This window comes from Passer montanus, unplaced genomic scaffold (assembly GCF_014805655.1).
Source record: "Passer montanus isolate IOZ18808 unplaced genomic scaffold, ASM1480565v1 scaffold69, whole genome shotgun sequence".
Taxonomy (NCBI): domain Eukaryota; kingdom Metazoa; phylum Chordata; class Aves; order Passeriformes; family Passeridae; genus Passer; species Passer montanus.
Genome location: NW_024372036.1, coordinates 1,318,538 through 1,346,253, shown reverse-complemented (window position 1 = coordinate 1,346,253; position 27,716 = coordinate 1,318,538). Strand labels below are relative to the sequence as shown.

Sequence of the window (27,716 nt, the reverse complement as noted above, 5' to 3'; positions counted from 1 at the left end):
CCGTGCCTCACTTCCTCCGGCCCGGTTAAACATTGACGGGCGCAGGGCGGGGGAAGGCAGAGGCCATCCCTGCGTGTCACGGTGCCCGGCACGGCCTGCGGCTGAGGCACAGCTCCGAGCAGCCTCCCCTCCCTCAGGGGCAGCGTCCCCAGCACCTGAGGGACGCTTGCTCGGGACAGCAGTGAGGGCTGGCCCGGGACCCCCGCCGGGATCACCTCCAGCCCCGGATCCCCGCCGGGATCACCTCCAGCCCGGATCACCTCCAGCCTCAGCGCGGGCAGCGGGAGCCGGCGCTGCCGCCTGAGGGAAAGCGGTGGGAGAGCTCTCAGCGCCGGGGATGTGATCCAGGTAAAGCCCTGGGCAGCCTGGATTTGCTTCCCAGCAGACAGAGCCGGGGGATGGAAGATAATTTAGCTGTTTTAGCTCTTTTCCCTGCTCCCTCCTCAGCAGGGAGCTGCCCAGGGGTGGCAGGAGTGGTTTGTGGCTCTGTCTGCTATTCTGCTTCCTGGCATTTGGGGTTGGTGTCTGTCATGGGGTGCTCAAAGCATCTGAGCCCCTCTCTGGGTCCAGCTGCCATTCCTCCAGGGGATAATTATTGTTATTTTCCTTGCCCGTGTCGTGGATGAGGGAGGGAGCAGGCTCAGAGCAGCACTGGCAACCTGAGTCACCCCAGGCACCGGCAGAGGAGGGGAAAAGCAGCCCAAAACAAACCCAGGCATTTAATTCATCGTCAGCCAAAATATCCTGTTTCATCTGGGGATCAGATAATATTTCCCAGCCCTTTGAAAGGCCATTTTGAAACAAAGTAAAACAAAATATTATAGATCCCTCCCTTTCCTGCCTTGCTCTACTTCACCCTAAGCTGTATACTGATTTTTGTCCTGGATTTGGCACAATGTTCTTGCCAGTTTATTCTTCACCATGTAAAGCTTTGCCCAGCTCAGATTGTTTTGGTGGAGCTGGATTTGTCAGGGCGGGTATGAAGGCTGCTGTTCTGCTTGGAAATGCTGCTTGGTGTCACAGCTTCCTGGAAAAGGACCCAGCCCTGTGTTTTGGATTTGTTTCCTGGTGCTTTATTCGGGCTGTTTCACTTGGTATGACAGATGATACCAGCTCCTGTGCTCCTGAGTGTGTGTGACAGCCAAGTGACAGATTTCACAGTGACAGAGCACAGAGAAATCCCTCCAGGCTGTGCACAGTGACCCTCCCTCCCCACCTGCCTGCTGGGGACTCCTCCACACATAAAATATGGAGATAAAAAGACCCAAAAACCTTTCAAAATGCACTAGGAAAACCCGAACCAGCCTTTGAACAAACAGGTGAAGAAATCAGCCCACAGGCTTGTCTGAAAACATTGATAAATTGACAGGGCTGTCCTGTAGGTTCCCAAGGCAAACTGAAAGCTTGAAAAACAGGAAAATGGGGATGAAAATGCCAGCTGAGCCTGCCAGATTCCAGGCAGGGAACGGAGCTCTGGTACCTCCTGGTGCTGCAGGAAACCCAGGGTGTCTCTGTGGTGACACTTAATTGTCATGCACTGCACAGTGCTGCCACAAAGAGCACCCCTGCAGTCAGAAACACTTTCCTGACAAGAAATTTGGTCTGGCCACAAAACCACATCCTCTGGTCTGGGTCCCTTTCACAAAAGCAAGCTTCAGTGGCCCTGATGAGGAATTTGAAAACCAAGCACAGTAAAAGCCTCTCCCACATATTTTGAGTGGGAGGAGGATAATATCTCACAAGTGAATCACAAACACTGAAAAAGCAGAAAATATGGGTGTAAGGTGGAGTCTCACACCCAGAATTTGTGTATTATTTCTGACCATGGTGGAGAGCTGCAGGTGGTAAAGGAGGCACTCTCAGGTTCTGAAGAGAAACTCTGGGGACCTTTTTTTCACTCTCAGCCTTTCTGAGGGCTCAGTCTGGGCAGCTGGGAGGAGATTTGATGTTTCTCATCCTCACAAGTGCAGCAGCTCAGAGAATTCCTTTTCCCATTTGCTCAGGAGTAACTTTAATGGTGCAGCTGGAGCTGCCCTGGCCCTGTCAGTGCTGAAGCAGGAGTGTTGTAACAGCCAGGAGGGGCTGAGGAATGGGAGATCTGCAGGAGGAGGTTTCTCTGCTGAAGAAAAGGTCCTCTGTGTCTTTTAAAACAATTATTTGAGGAAAGGTTCCGCTCTGCTTCCAAACCCTCCCTCATTTAATCTTTTCCCCTTGTTGGTGGTACAGGTCACACAAAGTCACCCTTGCCACAGGACCCAAAGCTGTGGCTCATTCCCAGGTTTCTCCAGGAGTTCTGTCCTTCAGCTTCTTCTCAAGCATGCAGTGACCACTGGTGGCTTCCTGCCTCAGGGACCAGGAGAGAATGCTCCAATGGAGAGCTTCCAGAAATGCATTTTGCTTCCCCTCATCCTGACTGCCTCACTGCCAGGTAGGACACGTTCAAACCCATGAGATGAACCACCATGGACAAAATGTGGGCACTCATTTCAGGGTGGTGAAAGTGGCCTTTGCTGGTGAGCTCAGACTGAGCACTCAGCCACAGAGTGGGATTGTTTCAACTGTTTAAAAGATGTTTGTATTTCAAGCCTGAACAATCTGATGATTTAAAGTGTGTTTGAGTGTGAAGGATTGAACAGTGTGTGGGGTGGGGAGGAGGTGGCAGGGCTGCCTTCTTTCAGTTTTTCCCTCTCCTTGTTTTTCTCTTCCTCCTGTTTGGGACTGCTTTTGAGGGTGCATCTGTAGAAAACTCAGTATCAGCAGCTGGTTTTTACTTCCAGAAGTAAATGCAAATTATCATGTTGCTGGTTCACCACCAATTCACACTTCACATGCCTGAGTCTCAAAGTCAATTGAGATTAAAAGTGTCTTGGTGGCAAAAAAGTGAGTATTAAGTGACTAGTTGGGTAATGGAGACAAGGCAGATTTTTTTTTAAATTAAAGTCTAGCTAGAGTTTTAACAGGCTCTGACAGGAACAAGCTGCAGAGGGATGAGGGGAAAGGTGTTGTCATGGATTAATAGTGAAAGGGAACACAGTGCAGGAATAAACATTGAGTTTTCTGAGCACTGGAGCTGCACAGGGATGTGTGGTATTCAACAAGCTCTTAAACAACCTGGTGAAGAGGAGGGAGCTGTGAGGTGGCAGACTCTGCAAGCAGTGCAGAAATTACTTAGGGCAGCCAAATCCAAAAAGAGACTAGGAAGATTTGCCAGAAATTGTCATGGTGTCAGATGAGTGAGAAAGAAAGGCAGAGAAAGCATTCAATGCAAAGCATCTCTTATATGCAGTGTCTAGTGGAGAAAAGAATAGATGTCTTGGAAAGAGAGTAAATTGCTGAAAAAGTGAGAAAATTTCACCACTTAATGTCTTCAGCAAAGGCAGATAAAATGAAACCTGGCATGATGTAAATCCACAGAAAGATTTCATCTCAGATATTGGCTGTTTTGTTAACCCTTCCATCACAAACAGGACAGGTTAGGTCTGAGAAAACGACAAAGTGGCCGGGAGCTGTTCTAAGGTAGAGAATCAAAGAATCATAGGAGGGTTTGGGTTGGAAAGGAACTTAAAAATCTTCCAGTTCCAACGTCCCTGCCCATGGGCAGGGACACTTTTCATTGGAGCAGGTTCCTCGATGCTCCATCCAACCCTGAACACTTCCAGGATGGGGCATCCAAAGCCCCGCTTGTCTAGGAGGGAAGGATGAGGAGGCTTCATTAGACTGGGATATCCCTTCCCTACTTGTGAAGAAGAATAAATGGTAAAAATGTATTAAAATGATTAATTCTATGGAAGTGAATGGTGAAATGATTATTCACAATTTCTCATGACAAAAAAGAAATTCTTGTAACCACTAAAAGTATCAGATTTAAGGCTAACCAAAGCCTGTTCTTTTCTCAGAGTATGCAATTAAATAGTAAAGCTTTGGGGGATATCAAATTACAAACAGGCTGGAAAAAAACTAGAAACAAATATCATAAAGGGTAGATCCATAGGTGCAGAAGCAATTTTTGGCTCAGGAAATCCCTGGTTCTCTTTTTTTTGGGCACTGGGAAGTCCTACCAGGCACTGCTGTCAACCAGTGAGTGAGAGGAGAGAGGAAGACACGCCTGGGGGCTGTGGAGAGGTTTGTGTGCAGGTGGGAGGAAATAAGAGTTGCTGAGCATCAGGAGTCTGGTATTACTTGACAGAAACATCCTGTAAGCATTTAAAAATTCTTGTTAACACAAGAGAACAAGCCAGTCCCTCACTGCAGGCTTTGACAAGCTCCAGCCTACTTTGGTTTTCAAAAAGCTCAGCTGCAGGGCTGTTGGGTTTTGAGACAAACTTGAGCTGCTTATTTATTTATTTATTGTTGTGTATTTAGCAGGTGATAGCAGAGCTGTGGCTGGAGCAGTGGGACAGTGGTGGGGAAGGGGAGGTAGAAGGCAAGGGGTGAGCAGGAGACTGAAGAAAAAGTGAAGAGAAAAAGGAATTTCAAAGAGACTGAAGGAAGGGAAAAAGATGTAGAAATTCAAATAGAAAGGGCAGAGAGGGAAGGGAGAAAGACAGATATTAGTTACAAAAACTGAAGGATGAAAAGCAGTGTTTGTGGAAGGGCAATATGGGTAGAGAGGGGGAGATTATGTTGAAATACGATAATGAGGCTGAAAAAAAAAGAGGAATCATTATGGCAAAAGGATAAGCCCATCCTGTCCTTCCCTGTGCTGCATCCAAATAGGTCACCTACAAAAGAGGAAAGACAGAGCCAGCAGAGGACAGGAGACAAGGAAGAGAAGGTAGCCATGTCTCAATGCCCTTGTTGTTGAAAACTGCAGCATGGAAGAGTGGTTCTTTGGGGTTTATTCAAGTGTGGAAGAAAAAACATTGTTGATGAAGGGCAAGGGTGGTTCTTTGGCACATGAGGTTCCCTCAGTGCAGGCATCATCCTGCACAAGATGCATTTTCATTTCTTCACAACCTGCAGTGGTGTGACTGAATTTGTGTGGCAGAGGAGTGAAAACACCAGCTGATAAAGGAGTTGGTTTGTGCTGTGTGTGCTGCTGGGAGGCACTGAGCACCTGGGACACCATCAACACTTAAATTAAGCAAATTTTCACCCCAGGTGACTGCCCTGTAAACATTTAGAGAGAAGGTGTCCTGTTTTTCAGGACACTCAGCTCTGTTTTTCAAAATTCCAGGGGTGATCAGGGAGCCAGCCCAACACTCCCCTGCTGCAGGGATGGTCTTTGCCTGGGTGGGATGTCTCCCTGCTGGTGTGGGGGGAAGCAGATGTTAAAGCAGCTGTTCAGAGCTGAACACATAATTCTGTAAAGTGCAATGAAAATCTAGCCTGAGGCCTTAATTTGTTTAAAAGCAACCATCTGCAAGGTATTTTTGAAGCAGGATGCAAATGAAAGCAGCACCAACATTTTTCTCCCCGGTGCATGAGGCAAGGTCCAGCAGAAGGAGCCCCAGCACTGGCTTCAGGCATTGGTAGCTGGGTTTAGATCCCATTTGTGCCATGAATGTCCTCTGTGACCTCACACAGGTGACTTTGTCAGTGTTTGTGCATGGGTTGGACAATGGAACATGCTGTTGGTTCAGGACTCCACGTGCAGAACAAACAATAAAAGCAAGATAAAGAGTCAAAGGAGAAATCACCAAAACCATTCAGGCCACAGGTGGAGAAAACTCCTTTATTGGCTGTGCTGGGGCTGGGAGCTGAATGGAGGAGAGGTTTTGACCCCCTCAGTCCTTCTGCCTCCCAAAGGATCCCCATGCAGGGCTCAGGGAGCTGTTCCCCATGGGGCAGCAGTCAGGGAAAGACCATTTATTGCTCCAGCAGACATGGCTGGTGGAAGAAGACATAGATCCTACCTTACCTATGGACTGATAAAAATAATTATAGATAAATGATTAACTCATACATACCTGCCTGTACTGCCCTGAATATCTGAAGAAAGCAAAAGCAACATAGCCAATTGTTTTTAGAGCCAATGATCACTGATTATTCCTGTTTAGGGATAAATTTCAAAGATTAATTAACAGCAAACATTGTCCTGAAAGTTGAATCATTTATTCAGAGCCCTGGCAAACCACAGCTCCTTGAAGAAGTAGAGTGTTTGCACAGGCATAGAAATAAATTCCAAGTGCACAGAGAACAGTTTGCATTAAGAGGGGCAGAGTGGGTAAGTTTTCATTTGAACAGAAATATGACTTACTTAGTCTTATCTGGCTTTATTAATTATCACAGTAGGTAAAGTTTGCTTTTCATTTAACGTTTTGTTGCTCACACACAGATATACTTTGCAGCCTGAGGTGCATGGCAGAGGTAACATAAGCCAGGAAGGTGGAAAATTTTTGTGAAGGTTCTTGTAGACTTGACAGAACTCAGAGTCAGCCACAGAGCCAGGGAGAGCAAGGTTTGCACAATCCTGCAAAACAAAGAAGTCTCTAAATGCTTGCAGTGGGTGGGAGGAAAGAGAGGAGCTATTTATATTAAAGAACAATTCCTGGCACCAACCTGGTTGGATGTGCAGTGGTTAAATGTGGGCTGGGAACTGCAAAAGGTTCTGGGCAATGGAGCAATGAGGTTCCAGACCCCAGTCCTGGGTGCAGCTCACTGAGGCACTGGTTGCAATGTCCTCACTGAGACTGGGCTCTGGTTCCATTTATACAAACACCAAACACCCTGTTGTGTGAAAAATACAGCATGTCCTTCTCACATCAGCTGCTGACTGAAAGAAATTTTTTTTCAATAATTTATAGCTAATCCATTAATGAATAAACTATATAAAATAAACTTGGTGTGAACAAAGCCCTTAAAAATTACTTCATTGTCCTGAATACTCTTAGCAAGAGAGTGATGACCAATTCAGTATTCCTTTCTCCTGGAACATAATTGAACACTTATTCTCAGGCCAAATTTGCTGGCATGGGGTTTTAATTAGGCTGCCATGGAGTGCAGTGTCTAATTGCTGTCATGGTGCAGAGCTCAGCTGGAATCATTGGGACTCCACAGCAGTCCTGGTGCTCCCTCAGCAGGAATGTTCCCTGGGGAGGCAGATCCCCCTGGCAGGACTGTTGGGTCTGCAGAGAGGGAAATGTCCATGCTTGGACTCAAAATATTCCTGTGCAATTGCTGGAGTTGGCAATGGGAGCCCCGGGTCTGTGAGGAGGAAAGGAAAACAAAATGACTTTGTTAGGAGCATTCAGCCCTGAAAAATATTGGCCAAAATTCACACTGCCTTTCAAGGAGTTAAAGCTAATGAGTTACAGCAGCTCTGGTTAACAGAAAGCCTGAGGAAGGCTTTAGAAGAAATACATCACCATGTGTGTGATGAATGATTGAGGAACAGGGGAAAGAGCACTGAAGGATGGGGTTGCAAAAAATCAGTGGAAATCCAAGATATGGAAAAGGGACTGGTTACACACTCCTTTAATTATTTAAAGTGTAGGCAACTCATATATTTTCCTACTTAAAAGTGGAACTTTTTCTGTCAGCAAAAAGGTAGTGAAATAGTGAAGAGAAACAGGTGATTTTGGAGTGAGAGAGGAGAGACAAAATAATTAAAGGCATTTTTAAAGAAAGCGACTTAATCTAAGCAGGATCTGAAAGAATGGGTTGCACACCTCCATCTCTGAACTGGTTAAGATGTTTTACACTATCCAGCCACCTCTGTTGGTATTGTAGATGTATTTATGGACTGGTTTTGGTACCCTCACAGGTCTGGGCTTTTCTTACTCCATCACAAAAGGCCCTGAGAACGCCACAGTCCTGGCTGGCTCAGAGGCCAGGTTCAACTGCACGGTGTCTGCAGGATGGAAAGTCCTCATCTGGCTCTCCAAGGGCAGTCCTGTCCTCACTGTGCTCAACTCCCAGGGCTCGGTGGAAACCACAGAACGCTTCACCTCCAGGAACTACAGCAGTGGGGATGAGTTCACCTCGGAGCTGATCATCCACAACACCCAGCTGAGTGACTCTGGCAGGATTGAGTGCAGCGTCCAGCAACCCAGCCAGAACAACTTTGCCTTCCTCTCTGTTCAAGGTGTGTATGGCTGACCTAGAACAGAGTTTAAAGAATAAAGCAGGGATTTATGAAAAGGATCTCCTCCATGGATCCACCTTGGGCAGCACCAGAGCCCAGCCAGGGCTGCACCCAAGATGAACCCAAATGGTCCCAAAATGCACGAGCGCTGCCGGGGTCTCTCCCTGGGCTCAGCTCTGCTCCATGTGCACATTGCAGTTCAGTGTCCAATCCCAGCTGCAGCCCCTGCAGTCCCATCCTGCTTGTTTTTCTCTCTGCAGCCCACGGGGTTTGTGCTCCTGGGCTGAGATTGGGATAATTTGTCCTTGGTGCCCAGCTGGAGCAGGAATTGTTTTGTCTCCCTGCTCTGTGCACAGAGCTCACCATCCCCTCATGTGAAGCTGAGACCCACACACTAAAGCAGCACAGAATGTAAAAAATAGAAAAAGTAGACCTGAAGCATCATATCCACCAGCAAAAAGCTGTTTTATTGTGCTGCACTTAAGGGAATCCTCTGAGGAGTTGCTCAAGTTATCCCTGGGAGGAGTACATGCTCTCATTTACCATCCTTTGCCTCCTGCCCTCCTCACCCTAATATTACTGTGTGGGTTTTAGAGTCACATGCAGAGTGCCAATGGCAGGGGTTTTAACTGCCCCTGTTTTTTCCTGCTCCATCTCTGATTCCTTATCCTGCAGCCAGGAAAGCAGGATCTCACCACCAGGCACTATCCATTTGTCAAGGAGGGGCTTGGTGCAGTGATGACATCTCATCACCTACCTGTAAACCTCTTCTTATATGACCTGAGCATATTTGGAACTTAGAGAGAAACACTGTTATTTCCCTGTGTTGTCCTCCAGCTGGATATGTGTCAAGATGACCAGAAAGTGCAATTTCCTGCTTTTTATTGGAAAGGTACTGAAAGTTGAGACTTGTGCTTTGACATATTGGGTAATGGGCCCATATAGTTGAAATATCTGCATGTTTCCATCATGCATGTGGTATATCTGTATTAATAATTGTTTTCCACTTCATATCTCAAGGCATAGCTATTTCTGGGTAGCGAGATAAGATTTAAAAACTACCAGCAGGAAAGCAATGCAGCGAAACGTTCTGAAGGAACAAAAACATCTTTTGCCTCCCACAGTTAATGGATCTTTACTCATCAAAAATAGCACCTTAACAGTAAAAGACAACCAAACAATTGAGATTGTTTGCGAAGCCTTAGGATGGGCTCCAGCTCCAGACATTGCCTGGATGACAAATGACTCTTTGGTTGATAAGTCGAGCTATGTTACCCAGCAAAGTCCAGGATCTCATGGCCTCCACAATGCCCTGAGCACCTTAACTGTGACTCCGAGGGACACTGAGGTTTTGACTTGTTTAGCTGACATAGAAGCACTCCCCAGCCCTCAGAATGCAACTGTAACTCTTATTTTTGACAACTCTGCCACGGGTAAGTGAATGTTTGTTGTGCTTTTCCCATCCTGTACCGCCTGTGCTCAGGGCTGTGCGTTTTGTTCTGGTTGGTTTTGCTTTGAAAAGTTGTTTATTTGCCAATGAAATCCTCTGGGGTGTGGAATTCAGAGCCAGGAGTCACAGCATGATGTATAGGTAGGGTTAAATGTACTTTTACCAGTCTAATGAACCATGAAGCCCAAGGTAGGACTGAGCAGGACAAAGCCTCTGACAAATATCTGCCTCTGACTGCTGTGGATTTGCTGCTAGGAAAACCAGCCTTTGCTCCTTGACCAAGAAAACACCCAAGGAATTTAATATCCTTAAATATCCTAGATCAGAGCGTGCCTGCCATATTAAATTAATTTCTTACAAAGCCAAACCCTCATGTGAAATTGTTGTCTGTAATATCCAATACCAGTTTTACCCCTGATTTGGGAAAAAAAACCCTTCCAGTTTCTGCACACAGCCTAGAATAAATTCTGTCCTAACATATTTTTTGGGCAGTGCATTAGGTTGCCTTTTACTGGCTTTTACTTAAAGAAATTCAAAGTTGCTTTAGTCCAAGCTGGGATGTCATGCCAATCTCTCCAGAGCAGTTAGCAAGGCCTTTGATAACTCTAAATATTTTTGCTAAGGTTGTAATCATGCTGACAGCTTCTCTTGATGAACTGATTCTTCTTCTGCAATGGGTGAACAAGGCACACACAAAACATCCTGAGAGGGTATCAATGAGGGGTTTGGTACAGACATTTTGACACATAAACAACTGAGAAGATTGAGTAGCTGTGCCCTTTGTTTTCAGTATGAATCATTAATAGCAGACCTTTTTCAGAAGTGCTTGCTGGGTAATGCAGTTGGAAAAGGTCATTTTACCATCCCTAATATGGCCTTTTGTAGTCACATTGATCTTAATTACTGACTAAGCAAAATAGGACTATCCTGAGAAAATTAATAAATTCCCCTGCCCACTCATTTGTGATGTTTCCATAGCTACTCCCTATAAATCAGAAGAGGAGAAAAACAGATGTCATGAAGCACTATTAGTGTATAATTAGTGCTTGTATAGGACCATCATTCATTTCTCTTTGGAAATACCATTGTGCAGCAGCAGCAGGCACTCAAAATTTGACAGGATAGGAGAATCTGAAGTCTTTAAATGATTAGGATGAAATAAAAGCATGGCATTTATGACACAGGAAGGTATATAATGTATATATCACACTCAAAACCTAAGAGCTTGTCCCAGTTTTCATACACAGGCTCAGCCTTAGCTGGCTGTTGGGAAAGAGCACAACCAACTTCAAGCATGTAAGAAATCCTTCCCAAAACTACTGAAATATCAATTTTCCCCTTCACTTAAAAGCTGGGGCAATCAAATTCCTCCTTGTTCCTCTCAAGCAATATGAGAACTACTGAAAATCTGAGCCCTCCCCAGCCACCAGCCCCTGGTGAGGGAATGTCCCACCTTCCTGCACCTCTGGGTCAGTCTTTGCCTACAAAGTGATGCATTTTCATGTCATTCACTCTTCCTGCAGGGGTGTTTAGCTGAGCCTGAAATTTGGGAACTCCTACAGAGTTATCCCAGGAGATGCATTCACAGAGCTGTTACTTGGAATGGGATGCATGGTGGAGTTCCTTAGCTGGGTCCAAGCTGTCTTTGGCTTTGGTGTTGAATTCCTGTGGCTTTTTGACCTGCAGAGGATGAGGGCAGAGAGTCTCCCATGAGCCTGGATGTCCTTTGCTTTTGAACTCAACCAGAAAGCTTCACAACTTCCTGAAGGGTGGCTGTGGTGAGCTGGGGGTCAGTCTCTTTCTCCGGGCAACAACAGATAGAACAAGAGGACACAGTCTCAAGCTGCGCCAAGGGAGATACAGGTTAGACCTAAGGAGGAAGTTTTTCACAGAAAGAGTGGTCAAACACTGGAATCATCTGCCCAGGGAGGTGGTAGAGTCACCATCCCTGGATGTGTTTAAAAGGAGACTGGATGTGGCACTTTGGTGCCATGACCTAGTTGAGGTATAGGACAGGATGGGTTGGACTCGATGATCTTGAAGGTCTCTTCCAACCTAGAAATTCTGTGATTCTGTGATTCGTGCTCTTCTCTTGCAGCCCTGCTTATGTGTTCACCTGGCAGTTCCTCATTCACACCCAGCTTCAGTTTCTTTCTGCTTCCTCCTAAACTGCAGAGACACAAAAATGCTGAAGCTCTGGGAGTGTTTGTGTTGTACCCTGTCCTTCTGCCTTCACCTCCATAAATATTTTGGCACATAACCTGATCCCGGCAGGGAGTGAAACACCTTGGTGTGGCAGGCAGCAGGAATGGGCTGGTGCAGGTGTGTTTAGCTCCTCCCTTCTTGCTAGGGTTAAGCTTTCCCCTCTAGCTAAATAGATGTCATTCATGTTTTAGTCATCTTGAAATCCCCGTGGCATCTCTATGGAACAAAATGTACTAAAATGTAGTTATCTGTTGCAGTGCTTCTAGATAAAAATACTATGAACAAGTTTATCATCAACTGATGGCAGCCTGCAGGATTTACCACTAATTTTCAGGTCACTGAGTGCTTGTTTTTTTTTTTCCCTAACAGAAGAAATTCCAAACATGCTGGTTGAGCATTAGGATTAGAGAAGACTGGAACAAATTGCTTAATGATAGTGACCTGAGCTTTGGAGAATGCAGGTTCCTGGCAGAGGTTCAAGCTTTGTAGGTTTTGGTAGTGTGTCTTTTCAGTCTGAAACCTCCAAACCCCAATCACACACCCAGGAAAATTTGTAGATGGAAAGGATTTAGTTTATTCCCTGCCACAGGTAAACCTGGCTCCCACATCAGGGGAATTGCCCTGGCCTTGAGCAGCTCCTAGTCACCCTCATTCCTGTGGTGCCTTTTCCAGAGGCTGTGTGGCCATGGAGTTGTTAATTGGGACCTCAAATGAGGAAAAGGCAATCACAGACCCATGGGACAGAACTGTGCCAAATCTGCACGTGTCTCACACCTGTAATTTGGGTTGGAAGATTGTTTCTAAACAGCTGCCAAAAGGGTTTTGGGGGTGCTTTCCAAAGGGAAACCAAACTGGAGGTGCTTCTGGAATATTTGGTCAAACCAAAGGGCAGGATGATGTGATAAGCAGAACTGGCACCTTCCTTGCACATCCACCTGCCTGAAAAATGTTCCCCAGTGCTGGAAGTGTCCAAGGCCAGGGCTTGAAACAACCTGGGATGGTGGAACGTGTCCCTGCCCGTGGTAGGGGGTGGAACTGAGTGGTCTTTGAGGTCCCTTCCAACCCAAATCATTCCATGATTCTATAATTCTAAATGCAAGATATTTTTAAAATTCTGCACACGTGGGACCCTTGTTTGGTCATAGCAACTGATTTCAGCAAGACACTGAATTATTCTTAAATCCCCTTATTTAACCCTGTAGATTACAGCAAAGATGAAGGAATCAGTAAAATGTGAGCATGCTGTAGAGGAGATGGGTCAGTAGCTGTGTGTTCTTCACGGGTTTTGCTCTTTGGTGCTCTTTAAGTGGGGAACAGAGGTCCCACCAAGAACATCCCAAAATCAAACACTTGTTGAAATCACTGAGAGAAATCCCAAGATGGAATTGATTAGAAAATCATTTTTTCCAGGCTAGAGATCACCAACTGTACTAATCTGGTACAACTGTTGCTGTGGTTTATGGGGAGAAATGGACATTTTTTTTTTTCAAAGCAGTTCATGGTACAACTGTTGCTGTGGTTTATGGGGAGAAATGGACATTTTTTTCTTCAAAGCATTTCGCCTTATTAAAAGGGACACATACACATTTGATCAAATGAATTGTAACCCAAAATACCTATTTTCTCTCCACTGACAAGAGCAGCCAGGCAAGACACTCAATATGTGCAGTATGGAGACCTAAACTGAATCTTAACACCTTTCCCCAGGTGTCTCCAAAGGATTCTGGGATGCCCAGCATAATTATAAAATAAAGTTAAGTTTGAAGGTTGCAACCCTGTGTTTTTCAGAAGAGAGGTAGCAGTGGGAGAAGCTACAACTGCAATAAAGGATTTGAATTCAGGAATATTTTAAATTCCTGGGCACCATCTATAAATATAGTCTGTCATTTGGAAAACACAGAATCCTCGTTAAATATTCACCAAACACTTAATAGCATCTCCCAGAAAAAGCTAAACATGCTGAAAAGGATGTTTTGAGGCTCTGATAGTCCAATGTTTCTCCATTTAATTTAACAGAAAATTATTACAGTGAAGACAACAGGAGCACGTGGGTTATTGTAGTTGCAGTTGTGCTTTCATTTCTTGGCATTGTCCTCCTGGTCGTTATTATTGTGGTTGCTGTGCGCTGCTGCCTGAAGAGGAGAGGTGAGTGGACCTTCACAGCTGGCCTAAACATTAAAAAGTGGCTTTGATTAGACATAAATCTACTTGTGTCAGCTCTGATGCTGCACAAAGACCTGTAAGCAGAAGATTGAGCAGGCAGATCCTGCTCTCTTAACCATGACCTGTTCAAGATCCTCCTCGTCATGTTTTTCTCATTAATTTATTCCAGTCAGTGTCAGCCCATCACACTAACTGCCAGAGGGTCATGTTTTTTGGGAGTACATTCACTTCTAAAGACATTTAAGGGTTCTTTATTGAAGAGTATTTTCAGTGCTCTGTGCCTAATTCCAGTTTCCACTTAAGGTGCTCTACAGGGCTGCCCAATTTTGCAAACATAGATGCTCCTGTGGCAGCTGGAACTCAGGACATGCTCTTAGAGAACTTAGAGTTTAAATTTTAATTTCCTGCATTTTAAACATTTTTTTTTAATTTTTTCATTTTTAGGATCTACTTATCAAAATGAGATAAGGTAAGTCAGATGATGGAAAACTTTTTGTGGTGTTCGCTGGAATATCTGAGGCTGCTGCAGGGTGGCAGGAGGGACGTGCCAGTGTCCTTGTCCTGGCATCCATCATCCCAGAGCTCCCGGTGCTGCCGGTCTGTGCGACCCTGTGGGACAGCAGAGGGATGGGGACAGCATCCAGGGAAGGGGACTGACTTAGGGACGAAAGGCGAGCACCAGGCTGGCAGCAGGCTGTGAGCTCCGATCCCACAGCGCTGAAAACCCCACGGGAACCCCAAAGCAGCGCGGAGCGGGCAGACCCAGCTCCGTGAAGGGACAAAGCCAGTTCCTCGGAGCCGGCTGTGCCCCCAGCTGTCCCGGGGAAGGCAGGGGAGGGCGGCTGGCCACCCGAGCCCGGCGGGCGATTGTCGCCGCCGCCACAGGATGTCACTGCCAGCCCGGCAGCGGCGAGCTCCACCCGATAGACGGGTGAAAAAGGGCTCCGAGGGCAGGTTTGGAGTAGATATTAAGAAGAAGAAGAAGAAATTAAATATTATATATTAATCATTATAATATATAATATATATATTATATAATGTATAATTATATATAATATAAAAGATGTGATATATAGCATGTAATAATATATTTCTATATATAATAATATATAACAATAATATAACATATAATTATTATAATATACATAATATTAAAAGATATATTATTGTACATATAAAAATAATATTACATATAGATATATATTTATATATCAATATAATATAATATAATATAATATAATATAATATAATATAATATAATATAATATATATAATAATGTTATCACAGAATCAAAAGGTTTGAAGAGACCTTCAAGATCATCAAGTCTAACCCATGCCCTAACACCTCAATTAAACCCTGGCCCCAAATGCCACATCCAGGCTTTGTTAAACACCCCCAGTGATGGTGACTGCACCACCTCCCCAGGCAGCCATTCCAGAACTTTATCACCCTTCCTGGAAAAACCTTTTCCTGATAAAAAAACAGTGACTGCACCACCTCCATGGGCAGCCATTCCAGAACGTTATCACCCTTCCTGGAAAAACTTTTTCCTGATAAAAAAACCTGTATTTCCCTTGACACAGCTTGAGACTGTGTGCTCTGGTTGTGTCAGTGCTGCCTGGAGAAAGAGCCCAGCCCCATCTGAGCACAACCACCCTTCAGGAAATTTTAGAGAGTGACAAGGTCTCCTCTGAGTCTCCTTTTCTCCAGGCTGAGCACCCCCAGCTCACTCAGCTGTTCCTCACAGGGCTTGCTAGGATCCATTCAAGATCACTGGCTGGGGCATTATTCTTATCTCTGCATAATATTATGTATTAAATACTAAGAAATTCTTGACTGGGAGGGTGGTGAGGCACTGGTGCAGGTTGTCCAGAGATGATGTGACTCTCCATCCCTGGGGGTGTTCACTGGAGCAGCCTGGGATAGTGGAAGGTGTCCATGCCTACAGCAGGGGCTTGCAGTGAGATGATCTTTAGGGTTTCTTCCAACCCAACCTATTATATAATTAAAAAGTAATATAAGATATAATAACATTATATAATTATAGAATATATAATAATAAAAATGCAAAAAAATTGGTAAAGCTACCCCATGGAATTTTAATTTAAAAATTAATAAAGCTGCTTGGAACAAGATGACCTTTAAGGTTTCTTCCAACCCGAGCTATTCTATAATAAAAAAATTAATATAATATATATAATTATATTATATGATTATATAATTATATATAATAAAAACATTCTAAAAAAACTTTATAAAGCTGCCCCATGGATGAGTATCAGCACCTCATCCAGTGATTTTCAGATGTGTTTCAGTCCAAAGCTGTTGTTCCATTATTGCCCTGAGATGGAAAACTGTAGACATCATTAACTGGTGGCTTTCAGCATTAAGACCCTTTTTGTCAGCACCTGTGACAGCCGTGGCAGTGGGGTTATTAATATTATTATTTATATTTAGGCAGCATTGAGAATTCATTCCCTGCCTACGCTTGTGGGGTTTGAAGTCCCCGTCCCTTAATGAGTTTGCAGAATGTTCCACCCCGCTGCCTGGCACGTCAGTAATTCCCAGTTTCATTAGCAGCCTCTTGTGGGGAAAGTTTGTGCAGGTCTGTTGACAGATTTCCATTTGTAAAGCACTTTATTGATGGGAAACAAAATAAGGAAATTAGATACCCTCTGTTTTCTCCCAAGGAAATGATGCTTATTATGCTATGCCATACGTGTAAACTTCTGTGTGATTTCTTACTTTGTGGGGCTAAATTCATCATTTTGCCAAGTGCAGCTATATAAATAGGGCAGGACTAACTCAGCAGGGATTGCTTGGATTCTGACTTGGTTCAGAATCCCAAACACTTCCACAAGGATCAACCCTACAAAGGCAAAACCAGTTGAACAGGCAGGGAAGGACCTGCCCTGGGGTCTGTGTCCTTCCCAGACCCTGCCTTGCTCTTGTGGATCTGCAGTGCTTCTTTCAGACAACCTGAACAGGTCCAGAATAGGACATAACTTTCCCTCTGGGTTTTTGTATTTGGTCTGGGCAGAAACAATTCTACCTTCATGGCAGAAGCATGTTTTTAGCTCTCAGTACTACAAAGTTACTATTTCTCCATTAACTTTAAAGATGAGTTGTCTCACTGTGTTCACAAGCCTTGCCTGCACTTTAAAGTTAAAAAAACAGGGATGAATTCAGGCTCTCAGGCTCACTTTGGACTTGGAGATTCAGTGTTGATTTCAAGGTCTGAAAAACAATGACCCTGAAATTTTTAACAATCACAGATTTTGTAAGCTCCATGTTTTTTCCTTGGGGGGAACTTCCCTGCAGTAAAAAGGATGATGCATGTCCAGATTTGGAAGCTCCATTGCTGTGGTAGCAAAGAAGTAGTGAGACCAAACATACACTGGTTTATTTCCCACCTTTATTTTTAACTTGGCTGGCTATCCTCCTATGCCTCCCACACACCTTTTCTTTAAAATTTTTTTTTGTATCTGCTTTTTATTTGGCTACTTCACTGAGTTTGTTGGGATCTAAGGCTCAGATAAAAGAGACACCACAGTGTCATGTAACATGTCGGGGTGGAGGCCCTAAACAATTACTTTTGTTTTCTAGCAACCATGGCAGGGCTCTTAGTGGTGTCCAACCTGTTTATCTCCTAAAAAAGTCCCAGAGCTGGGAGCTGACTCACCAGGCTTGTGTGTGCATTAGTAACACCCCCCTGAAGCTCTGGGGGCTGCAAAGTGATTCCTTCTAAATATAAAAGAAATAGAGAGGCCGTTCCCTCTGCTCCTGTCCCTGTTCCCTGGAGCAGAGCCTGACCCTCACTACAACTTTTGTACAAGGACACGGCAGCAGTTCCCAGAAACGTCACCAACATCCCTTCCCACCAAAAATTCCTGGTTTTCCATGGTGGATTTGTGTTTGCCACACTCAAACCTAGGCAGAGGTGGACCTGGAGACAGGTCCATGGTAGGAACAGGTCAATAGTAGCATCTGTTCTGGCATCAGAATTTTGGGTGAAAAAGCACCATTCTCTCCCTGTGCAGCTGTGAGGGCACCGTTCTGCAAATTCAGAGATGTGTAACTTTAGCCAAGGAGTTTCTCTCTGGTGTAAAGTAAATTTCAGAGTGAAAGATTAACTTCAGAGTGTACTGATGAATCCCTGACTGTGGGGGTGTGAGAGGACATGCTTTGGTTTTGCAGCTGGGCACCAAAATGATCAGCTGTCATGAGTGACCTGGCTGGTGTTCCATTACTGGGCACCTAAATATCCTCAATTCAGAATCAGGGATCAAAATTAATTTTCGATCTGGCACAGAGTCCACACTTGTTGAAGGCTGCCTTATTTTCATCGGTTTTGACATTGCAGCTGATGGAAACTTTCCAAACAGAATTCCATGGGCAATACTTCCATGATAATTACTTGGAATATGTTTTACACCTATTTTTTGGGATGTGAGATATTTACTTTTTTCTTTCTAGTCTGCTACCATGAAGAACTTCTAATGACACCTTTTTGTTTTCTAGAAAAGTTTCAGCTGAGAAGAAAAAAGATGGTGATTTGGAAAACAGGCAGGGGAGTGGCAGTGAAAATCTGGGATACATTCCAGAGGAATTGTGGAACACAGAGCAAAGCCCAGGTGAGTCTGAGCTGGTGAATCACAGGTTGTCAAATTGCTTCTCAACATGGGCCTTTTGGACAACAGGTCAAGCAATTAAAATTGTGAGGTTTCACAATATTTAGTGAAGGACTTGTGCTTTTCCTGGACCTCTCCAGAACATTTTTGATGTTTTAGAGGAAGATCCTCCAAAAATATTGAGGAAACACCCAAGTTCTTTGCAATTAAATTTAGATTTAGTCTTGGGTTTGTTTTTTTAGATGCCTTTGTTCTTCTAATTGTCTTCTGGGGCCAGATGTGGGAGGACTGGATTTTCATACAAGCAGCAATTTAGGCAATATTTTGCAGTTGGCCTGTGAAAACAAAAGAAAATCCACCACTGCCAACAAACACACACAAAAAAATAAAAAAAAAGGAAAGAAAGAGAAGAAGGAAACAATAATGTCAGTGAACTATTATTTTGCTGATAATGACTAAGTTAGCATTATAAATTCTTGTCCTTAAGCACAAAGACTCTTCAAAAGCAAATGTAAATCTCCACCAAATCGTTACCCACCACTTGCATTTATAACCACATTATTCTCAAAACATTTAATCAAACCCTTAATGGCATAAAACTATTGTGCAGAGTCTGTAACCCAGGCACACATCCTTCCCTCTCTGACAAATAAGTGGTGAAGAAATGAGTACAGAGGAAAGATTTTGAGAGTGTGTGATGTTATAAAATGCAGGAGTTATAAGAAGTAAAAGGAAAATTAAGTGGATCTGGACAAATTGATTCCACAGAGTGGAATCTGAAGTGGCTTTTTTCATATTTGATTGTGTTCTGGGTTGACCTTAGCTGGTCACCTCCCTTCTCCACTAGCCTGGGAGTCTCCAGGACTGTTTCCTTCACACTTTCTCTGTCCCTTTTCCCAGGTCCTGCTGTGCTGGGTGTTTTTTTTTACCTTTTCTTAAATAAGTTATGGCAGAGGTGCCACCAATGTCACAGCTCAGGCAGGACCCACCTGGAACTGCCTTTGTCTGACACTGGGGGCAGCTCCTGGTGTCACCTCACAGAAATCACCCCGCAAACTCCCCCAGGACAAAAATCTGGCCATGTTAGCAAAAAAAAAACCCTTGGTTTTGCTCACAATATTAATAATTAATATTATTAATTATTAATTAATATTATTGATATTAGCCATTGTGGTTCCTGCCATGGTGAACACTGATTAACTAATCTTTTATATTCTTGTTGCAGGAATTTCCTCTCTTCCCCCAGTATTTTCCAAGTTTGCTGGCCCTGATGACAATTTGCACATCAGTTCTGTACCAAAGGTAATGCTGATTTCTTGAATATTTCAACCTTTTTTTTCTTCTTCTTCACAGAGTGTGTATTGTGCTAGAGCCAGACATAGATTTTGGGGAGGCAGACAATTAGAAGTCAATTACAGCTGTAATTGAGTAAGTGGAATGTCCTCTCAGCATTCTTGACTGCATTTTCCTTCAGATTGAAGGAGATGTGGATCTAAGGTGGAGGCACTGTGAAGGTGAGGTTTGAGGTTCCTTTCCAGACAAAATCCAGTGCAGAGAGAGTAAATGAATGTGCATTTTCTCTGGATTATTTCTTGATTATATTTTCCAATATTCTAGAAGTTGCTTCCATCAGGAACTTTACATTGACCTTGAAACCTTTGTTACCTCAGCAGTAAGAGCTGGGAGGGAAAGCAAAGACCCAACACCCAATGCCCCAGAGCTTTGCCCTTTTTTCATGGGGATAAAATGAAAAAAGAAGAGCTCAGTGTTTGCTCCTCCACTGGCTCCATTCTCAGTGGCCTCGTTCTGAAGGCTGGTGCTGCTCTCTCTCAGCTTCCAGCACAAGAGCAACGTGAGTCTTAATTTATGCCATATTTTTATGAAATCCATTTAGCACCTCTGGGATGGTTTTTGCCAATATTCCCTTGTGAAAGTGGCGGTGATGTGGTACTGAGTTCACTCTTCAACAGTGATAACTCATTTATTTCTGAAGAGCTGCTTCAACATGAACAATGCAGAAATCTGTCTTGGGGATGACACTGCACATAAATCACAGCAGAGTGTGTCAACTTCTTTTGGCACACAATGAAATTTAGGAAGCACTCAATCAACAATTAAAACAATGATCACATAATACCAGTACAAAATAACAGCAATGACACTGATGCATTTGTGCCTGGTAGTTATGATGGTTGACATGAATTACTTGTCAAACAAAATACTGTTAAAGCAAAGCTGAAAAGTCTGCACAAACAGTGGAGGCATCAGTGTAGATCTATAACTCCAAGCAACACTTTCAGACAGAGTTTGGAATGCTTATGAACAGGATTATGGGGCTTTTATCAGCTCCTGCATGCACAAATGAGGCCATCACAATATACTGAGAAGCCCTGTTCAAACTGACAAATAGTTTGTCTTCACCAAGCCATTTCTACATTGCTAAATATTCCTCTAACACGTGGAAAATGGTTATAAACAATTTTCACCTCTTGATTCTCTCTTGGTGTCTTTCAAGAATGTGTGTGCAGCTCTTGATGCAGGTAGAAGCCACTGTGACAGAGTTTTTATATTGTCCAGGGACAACTGGTTTGAAAATCATAAATATTTCCATTTTATGCTGTGTTCCTGTGTTCCAAAGTTTCCCTGGCCACTTGATCCCCTAGGCCACCTAACCCAGGATTTCTTGTGGGTGTGCTGAGTCAAACAATTTGTTCAGAAGCCACCTGCCTTCCTGCCACCTTCCAAGCACAGAAAGTTGTGATTCTCAGTTGGCTTTCCCTGGCTGAGCAATGGAAACATTCCCAAAGACTTCTAATCTTTATTCTCCAGGACCTTTTAGTGAGAAATAGAGGGTTAAAAAAGCAAAAAAAAAAAACACCAAAAAAACAGGAGGAAGAAAAGTTATCCTGAGAATTTTTTCCATAGTGAAGCAGGTCAGGGAGGGGTGGACTCAATAAATTACTTCTCTCTCCCTGGGTAATCAGGAAAAATGAGCAGAAGTCCTTGCAGTGCTTCTTTAGAGGTCAAGAAGAAGGAAGGGAAATCCAAAGCCTCCCTGAGGAGGAGGAAGTCCATCTACTGATGGAAAAATTGCAGATTGAAGATGCAAAACCTTATCTATTCCCGTGTCTCTGAGGGTAAGGGCTTCAAATTTGATCCCTTTTGTTCCAGATGTAAAAAAAAGTTACAATTTTAAATTATTTGGAAGTTTGAAGGAGACTTCATATCACGGGTTTTGCTTCCTCAGGATTTGTTACCCATAGACCCAGCTGATTACAAACCTGAAATCCCTGGTGTGTGTCATAAAGGGTGACAAGAGAAAAACACTGAGCTCAGCTTTTGGCCATTCAAACTCTTTGAATAAGAAACTAATGCAAAACGTCCACAGAAGATAAATGCTGCCCAGTAATTGCACTGATCAATTCACAACCTGAACAAAAGGCTTGGCAAAGAACAAGGGAGGAAAATCAAAGGTGTGTGAGACGTTTAAAAAATGATGAGTAACGAAGCAAATTATTGAGCTGAGGGAAAAATGACCAGCCACTGGAAGAGGAAGCCAGAAACATCAGTCAGAGGTGCTGGAAGGTCTTCATTGTGATGATATTAACTGAGAAAAGGTCAAACTGAGAGCAGAGGTGCAGGCTTCTGTTTAATTGCAAATGTAGTTCCTGTCAGGGATGGGCGAGTGTGATCCTTGTTCCCAGTATCAGGGCTGAGCTGCCAGAAAAATCAGCTTTAGGGACCAACATCCCACTCAGGGAGCAGCTCCTCATTCCCTGACCCACAGTGCTCCTTCCAAAACCCAAGAGCAGTGAGGGGGATCCCCTGCTTGGGATTTTGCAGATTTTGGGGCAGTGCCACCTCCAAGGAACTCTGTTTCCCAAGTTCCCACAGAAGGAGCTCTGAGGACAGAGCAACTTCCAGGATTGGGAAATCTCCTAGATGAGCTTCATAATGAGCTCATTTAATGTGCTATAAAGGTGTCTGTGATAAATCAGGAGCCCCTTCCATGAGGGAGTGAATTCTCATCTCCAATGGGCCAGACTCATCCCTGCTGTGGCTTCAGCACAGCCCCAGGAAGCTTCCACGGCCTCACTCCTCCTTCCCAGTCCAGAGTGAGTCATGGCTCCCTTAATGGGCAAGGATCTATTTTTCTTCTTAACTACTCCAAATGACACTCTATAAACTGGAAATATTATTTAGCTGTGCTTGTGGTTTTATACTGAGAAAGAAATGAATGATGAATTGCAGCTCCATTTATTGCCCCATATAGAACTGCTCTGACTCTGAGGGTTGTTGGAAAGAAAAATTAAGCTATCAAAATTGAATTAAAAGGTCAATAAATAGAAAAATAAATCGATGAAAGCAAACAATTTTGCCCCTGCTGATGAAATGGGCTGCAGATATGTCGTGTTATGATATCCATTGGTTAGCATATCTTGATTAAGAGAGCAATAAATATTGATGATACAGATAAAGAAATGGCAGCTGCAGTTTACAGATTTTTTTTTCCCCAAATGTCTGCGGGAGAAGGGGAGGAGTTAAGGCATATGGGTGGGATCAACCCATGAAGAAACAAGGGGGAATTTCCAGGCTGTATTGGTGAGCAGGGAAATGTGCTGAGTGTCCAAAAAGTTGACCGGATGGAACTGGTTTGTACTTGAAGTGATAGTGTATCTGGGTTATTTTGTGGGTGTCCACAATTTATGGGGGTGGGTGTTTTCCTGTAAAAGAAGTGAATTTAGAGTCAAAATTGAAAGCTAAGGGCAGGGGGAGAAATAACCTTCAGAACCAGAAATCTGTGGCTTTGTCCCCCTGATTCTTTGTTCTGTTTTGTTAGCCCAGTATGTGATGCATGCAGACAAATTTGGGAGCACTCCTACCACATTAATGTCAGCACTTTGTTCTTGTGCAGCTGGACTTGAATATTTTTTGGCTGGCTAATAGTTTATCACACACTTCCACAGCATCAGTGTCTGAGGAGCTGCCATCCTTCACCTCAGTGCTGAGACCACAGTCCTGTTCCACAGGGCCAGATCATTCACATCATATCACACAGGGTGCAGAACTGACCGAAACGTGCTTGTAAGAGCAGAATTCCTTCTTTCATTGACTGAAGATCAGTGTGCAAAACACCATGGAAGGATTCACCCCTGAAACACGCTCCGTTTACCTTCTGATTCATCCATGTGTTGCTAGCTTCCTTTTTGTCTGGCTGAAGAGCTGGAAGAGATGAAAAGATCTGTGCTGCATCTGCTTCCCCAACCAAACCAACAAACCATGTGAAGCTTTTCCCAGTATTATAATCCTTTTATAGCAATCCCTGTGAAAAGGCACCCAAGGCAGATGATAAATCAACAGGCAGGCTTTGAAGCATGTGACTGTCAGATATCCATGGTTAACTGGATGCCAAGCTGACAGTACAAAGAGATTTAAAACTATGTAAAAGAAATGCTGATGTTAGCACATCCTTCCTGATGGGGGAACCACCTCAGAAACTCACTCCTATGTTGTGCTGTGCAGCAAGCCACTGGAGGTGGGATTTTTCCCCTTCAATCTGTAGGGTATAATGAGTTATGAAGCCCTTTTTCCTCAGACTAGGACTGGCAGGACCAGTAAAGCACTGAAATAATCTAAAGAGGAAACACCTTTGAAACCAAAACCAAGCAGGGGCTGCAACAGCTCCGGCAGATCAGGGTAGGAATAGGAAGTGCTTGTTGTGGTGCTGCTCCTCTGCATTTTTATTTGTAATGTGTTGTATGAGATCTTCCATTGCATTCAGAAAATGAGTTTTAGGTCGGTGACCAGCAGCCTCTGTTTCAGTGCAGCCTCAGGAGGGCTTTGCTGCTTCAGAGAAAGCTTCCCAGAAAATGGGCCAGCACACAGCATGAGCTGATGGAAATTCATGAAATTATTCATTAATTGATACCAGAGCACAACAAGCATGAAGTATCTCTAAAGCAAATAACTCTGAGAGATGTAGCAGGGCAAGGGTGAACCTTTGTCAGCCCCACCCTGGGAGCAAACTCTGCTCAGGTCCTGCTTTGGTGGTGAAGAGAAGTGCCATGACAGACAGGGCTGGATGCCTCATTCCTGAAGATGGGATTTTTAAAGAAAAAGAGTCCTGGTGGGGTTATCCTTTCCCCAGTGCTCTCACAAGGCTGCCTGGATCCAGCTGCTGCTTGTCCTCTGGCTCCCTGCTGTTCAGGATCGTCTACAAACCTAAATCAGGGAATCGGTGGGCTCTCACCTGTGGGGGCACAATCCCCCTTAAATCTCCTCTAGCATTGCCCCCAAATTGCCCCAAAACTGTCTCTTTCCACAACACTGCTGGGTGAACGTTCTGATTTATATCTTTTATCCTTTAGCAAATCTGGTGCAATAGAATATTTTTCTGCAGCAAGTTCTGGGAAATATTCTCACCTCAGTATTTTGCTAAACATGGGATACAAAACATGACCTCTTTCAGGGAGTTTTAGAGACAGAGTGTTCTTGGACCCCCTCTGAAACCTTGTGCTTACTCACTGTGCTACTGGTTCTGTATCCTTTATTCTCACAGACCACAATAGGTGGGAATATTTCCCTTCCACAAACACAAAACTTGCCTTTGTCATTTTTTTCAGATTTTTCCCCCCCCATTCTATTTGAAAATTTGTTATTTTGGTGGGAGAGGTAACAAAGAGCTCCTCTGCTTAACACCACTGAGGTCTTTGGGCAAGAAATTAAGCAGCAGAGGGATCTTGGAAAAGGTCCTTGAACAGAGCCAGGCAATGCTGTTACTCCCCAAAGTACCTCTCCTCTCTGCAAAAATAAACAGTAAAGAAGGGTAAATTTAGAAAACAGCAGCATGTTCTAGCAACAAGAAGGGATGGGAGGGTGGAGAAAGAGAGTTGTGTTTAAAACAGAAGGCAGCTGTCTCGTGAAATGCTTCTAGGATAGTTAAATTTATCCCACAGTGGTGCTGGGGCTCATTAAATACCAGAGCCATGTTGTCCACATTTGTTATCTAACATTTGCCTCCATCTGTTATTCAATAATGTATATGTACCAAATGCATTATTGAAGATGTTTAATACTGGAAGAATACCAGAGCAATACAGACTGTGCATGATTAATGCTCCAGAACAAACCTCAGGAAAATTGGTCAATAGTTGGAGAAACAAGTTTGCCTTGATTAAACATTTCACTGAGAAAAACAGTGAAATTTCCATTAATTTCCAAGGGCTTGAGACCAGATGAGGAATTACAGGGAGGAGGTGTTGATACTACATTTAAAAATCCACAGTTTTTGTTACTCAGATGCATTTGAGAGTGAATTTTTCCTTGTCTTTTCCTCTGCAATGATGTTTTGTAAAAGCCCAGGAGTAATTAGGAGTGGAGATGCACCTGCACTTGTTTCAGATGAGGAGAAGCTTTCCAAGGCTGCTGAGCCTTTGCCCTGCTCTGATCCCTCCGGGGGCAGTGTGAGAACAGGCTGCAGCCAGTGGTAGTGGAATCCTGGCAGTCTTGGGAAGTTTAAAAAAAGCCTGGCTTGGATAAACACTGAGTTGCTGAGAGTGATCTTCCAGCCACGTGAAATCCTGCTGTGCTGTGATGTCTAATGGATTTGGAAAGCAAATATTCAGATTTTTTACAGCTTAACAGGTTCCTTTAAGAGAACCAGAGGAGAAAGACCCAACAGAGGACACAGCCTCAATCTATGTCAGGGAGGGTATAGGTTGGATATTAGGAAAAAAATGTTCACTGAAAGAATAATAAAGTACTGGAATGCTCTTCCCAGGGAGGTGGTGGAATCACCTTCTCTGGATGTGTTTAAAAAAAGGCTGCACATGGCACTTGGTGCTGTAAGTCCAGATTCTGAGTTGAGCTGTTAGGACATAGGTTGGACTCTTAGAGGACTCTTCCAGCCTCGTTGTTCTGTGATGCTGTGATCACCTTTTGCTTAAGAGCACACAGACTGCAGAGGCCACAAGAAGTTCTCAGGCAGCATAAAACCAGATCATGAATTCCCAGGAGTGTTGCATGTGAAGCTTTTGTTTCGTTCTGCTTCTCGTGCTTTCCTTTGTGTTTGGATTTTGAGTGGGCTGCTGGTGATAGGTTTCGTTTTGCTGTCGTGCTCCGGGCTGAGGGGTTGGCAGGTAACCTCCTGAGACCCACGGTGGGACTGCTTTTTGGGATCTCTTTGACTTCTCTCACTGGCTTTGCTCTCCCCTAGGTGCGACCCCAAAGACGTACTGATTATCTGATCAGCCCAAAGAAAATCAGGAATGTGACACTCGTGTAGGATGTACTTCTCCAAGAAGTTGCTTTTTTACATATTTGGATGCCTTCATGCAATGGAAAAAAGTTAAAACCAGTTGCCTCAGTTTAACTTATAAGTTATTTTTCTTTCTTTTATTTTTTTTCCTTTGTGCAATGAAATAAAATTGCAACCTTTATAATGCAGCACATGATATCACAGCAAAATAATGGACATAAATGACAGCAATAGACTGCCCTAATTTCCAAGACAATGAGTTTGATGGGACTGTGGAGAAGAATCCACATTTTGGGTCCCAAGAAAATCAGCAAAACTGTCTGATGGGAATGTTATGTTACAGCAAGATCAAGGACTGGAAATGCAAGATATTTATTATTTCAGAAAAACTGGTTAATAATAATAATAATGGTTAATACAATATCTATGCTTTGAAACACATTTTATGTACAGCTGATCATCTTGAGCTTTCAGATCAACAACATTTTTCCATTCCTATTCTGTAATAAAATCAAGGGAGGTTTTCATGGGGCTGCTTCAGAATTTCTAACAAAACTATCTTTGGATCAGAAATGACATTTCTCCATTTCAATACATTATTTTATAAGAAGTATTTGCCTTAAAATTCCATTTCAAAATAAAACCCAATCACCCGTGTGCCAAAAAAATCCTTTTTTAAAAAAATTGAAATTCAAATATCTTAAGTTGAAAAATGTAGATTTGAAACTCTTGACTTTGAAGAGTTGTTGCTTGAATGTTTTATGTCTCTGTTCTACTTATGGGATGGGTTGTGTCACTGCAATGGTGGAATTCACTTTGAACAGTGTTTTTTCCTCAGGGATACAGTTGATAATGACCATGGGAAATGCACTTTACCAAAGCAGCTTCTCAACAAAGCAGATCCAGCACATGGACCATATCTAAAATTAATTAAATATTTTGTCTGAAATGTTCTATTTCACAATAAAAAAAGTTCAAGCTTA

General features: G+C 43.6%; 1 protein-coding gene across 1 annotated transcript; it reads left to right on the top strand.

Moving 5' to 3' along the window:
- Nucleotides 1-54: 54 nt before the first annotated feature.
- Nucleotides 55-27,716, top strand: IGSF5 (immunoglobulin superfamily member 5). The gene is made up of 9 exons (XM_039729467.1): nucleotides 55-348; nucleotides 2,227-2,428; nucleotides 7,706-8,026; nucleotides 9,151-9,459; nucleotides 13,698-13,826; nucleotides 14,289-14,313; nucleotides 18,367-18,479; nucleotides 19,702-19,778; nucleotides 26,692-27,716. The coding sequence occupies exons 2-9, from the start codon at nucleotides 2,371-2,373 to the stop codon at nucleotides 26,758-26,760; spliced, it is 1,101 nt and encodes a 366-aa protein (XP_039585401.1). The 5' UTR covers nucleotides 55-348; nucleotides 2,227-2,370; the 3' UTR covers nucleotides 26,761-27,716.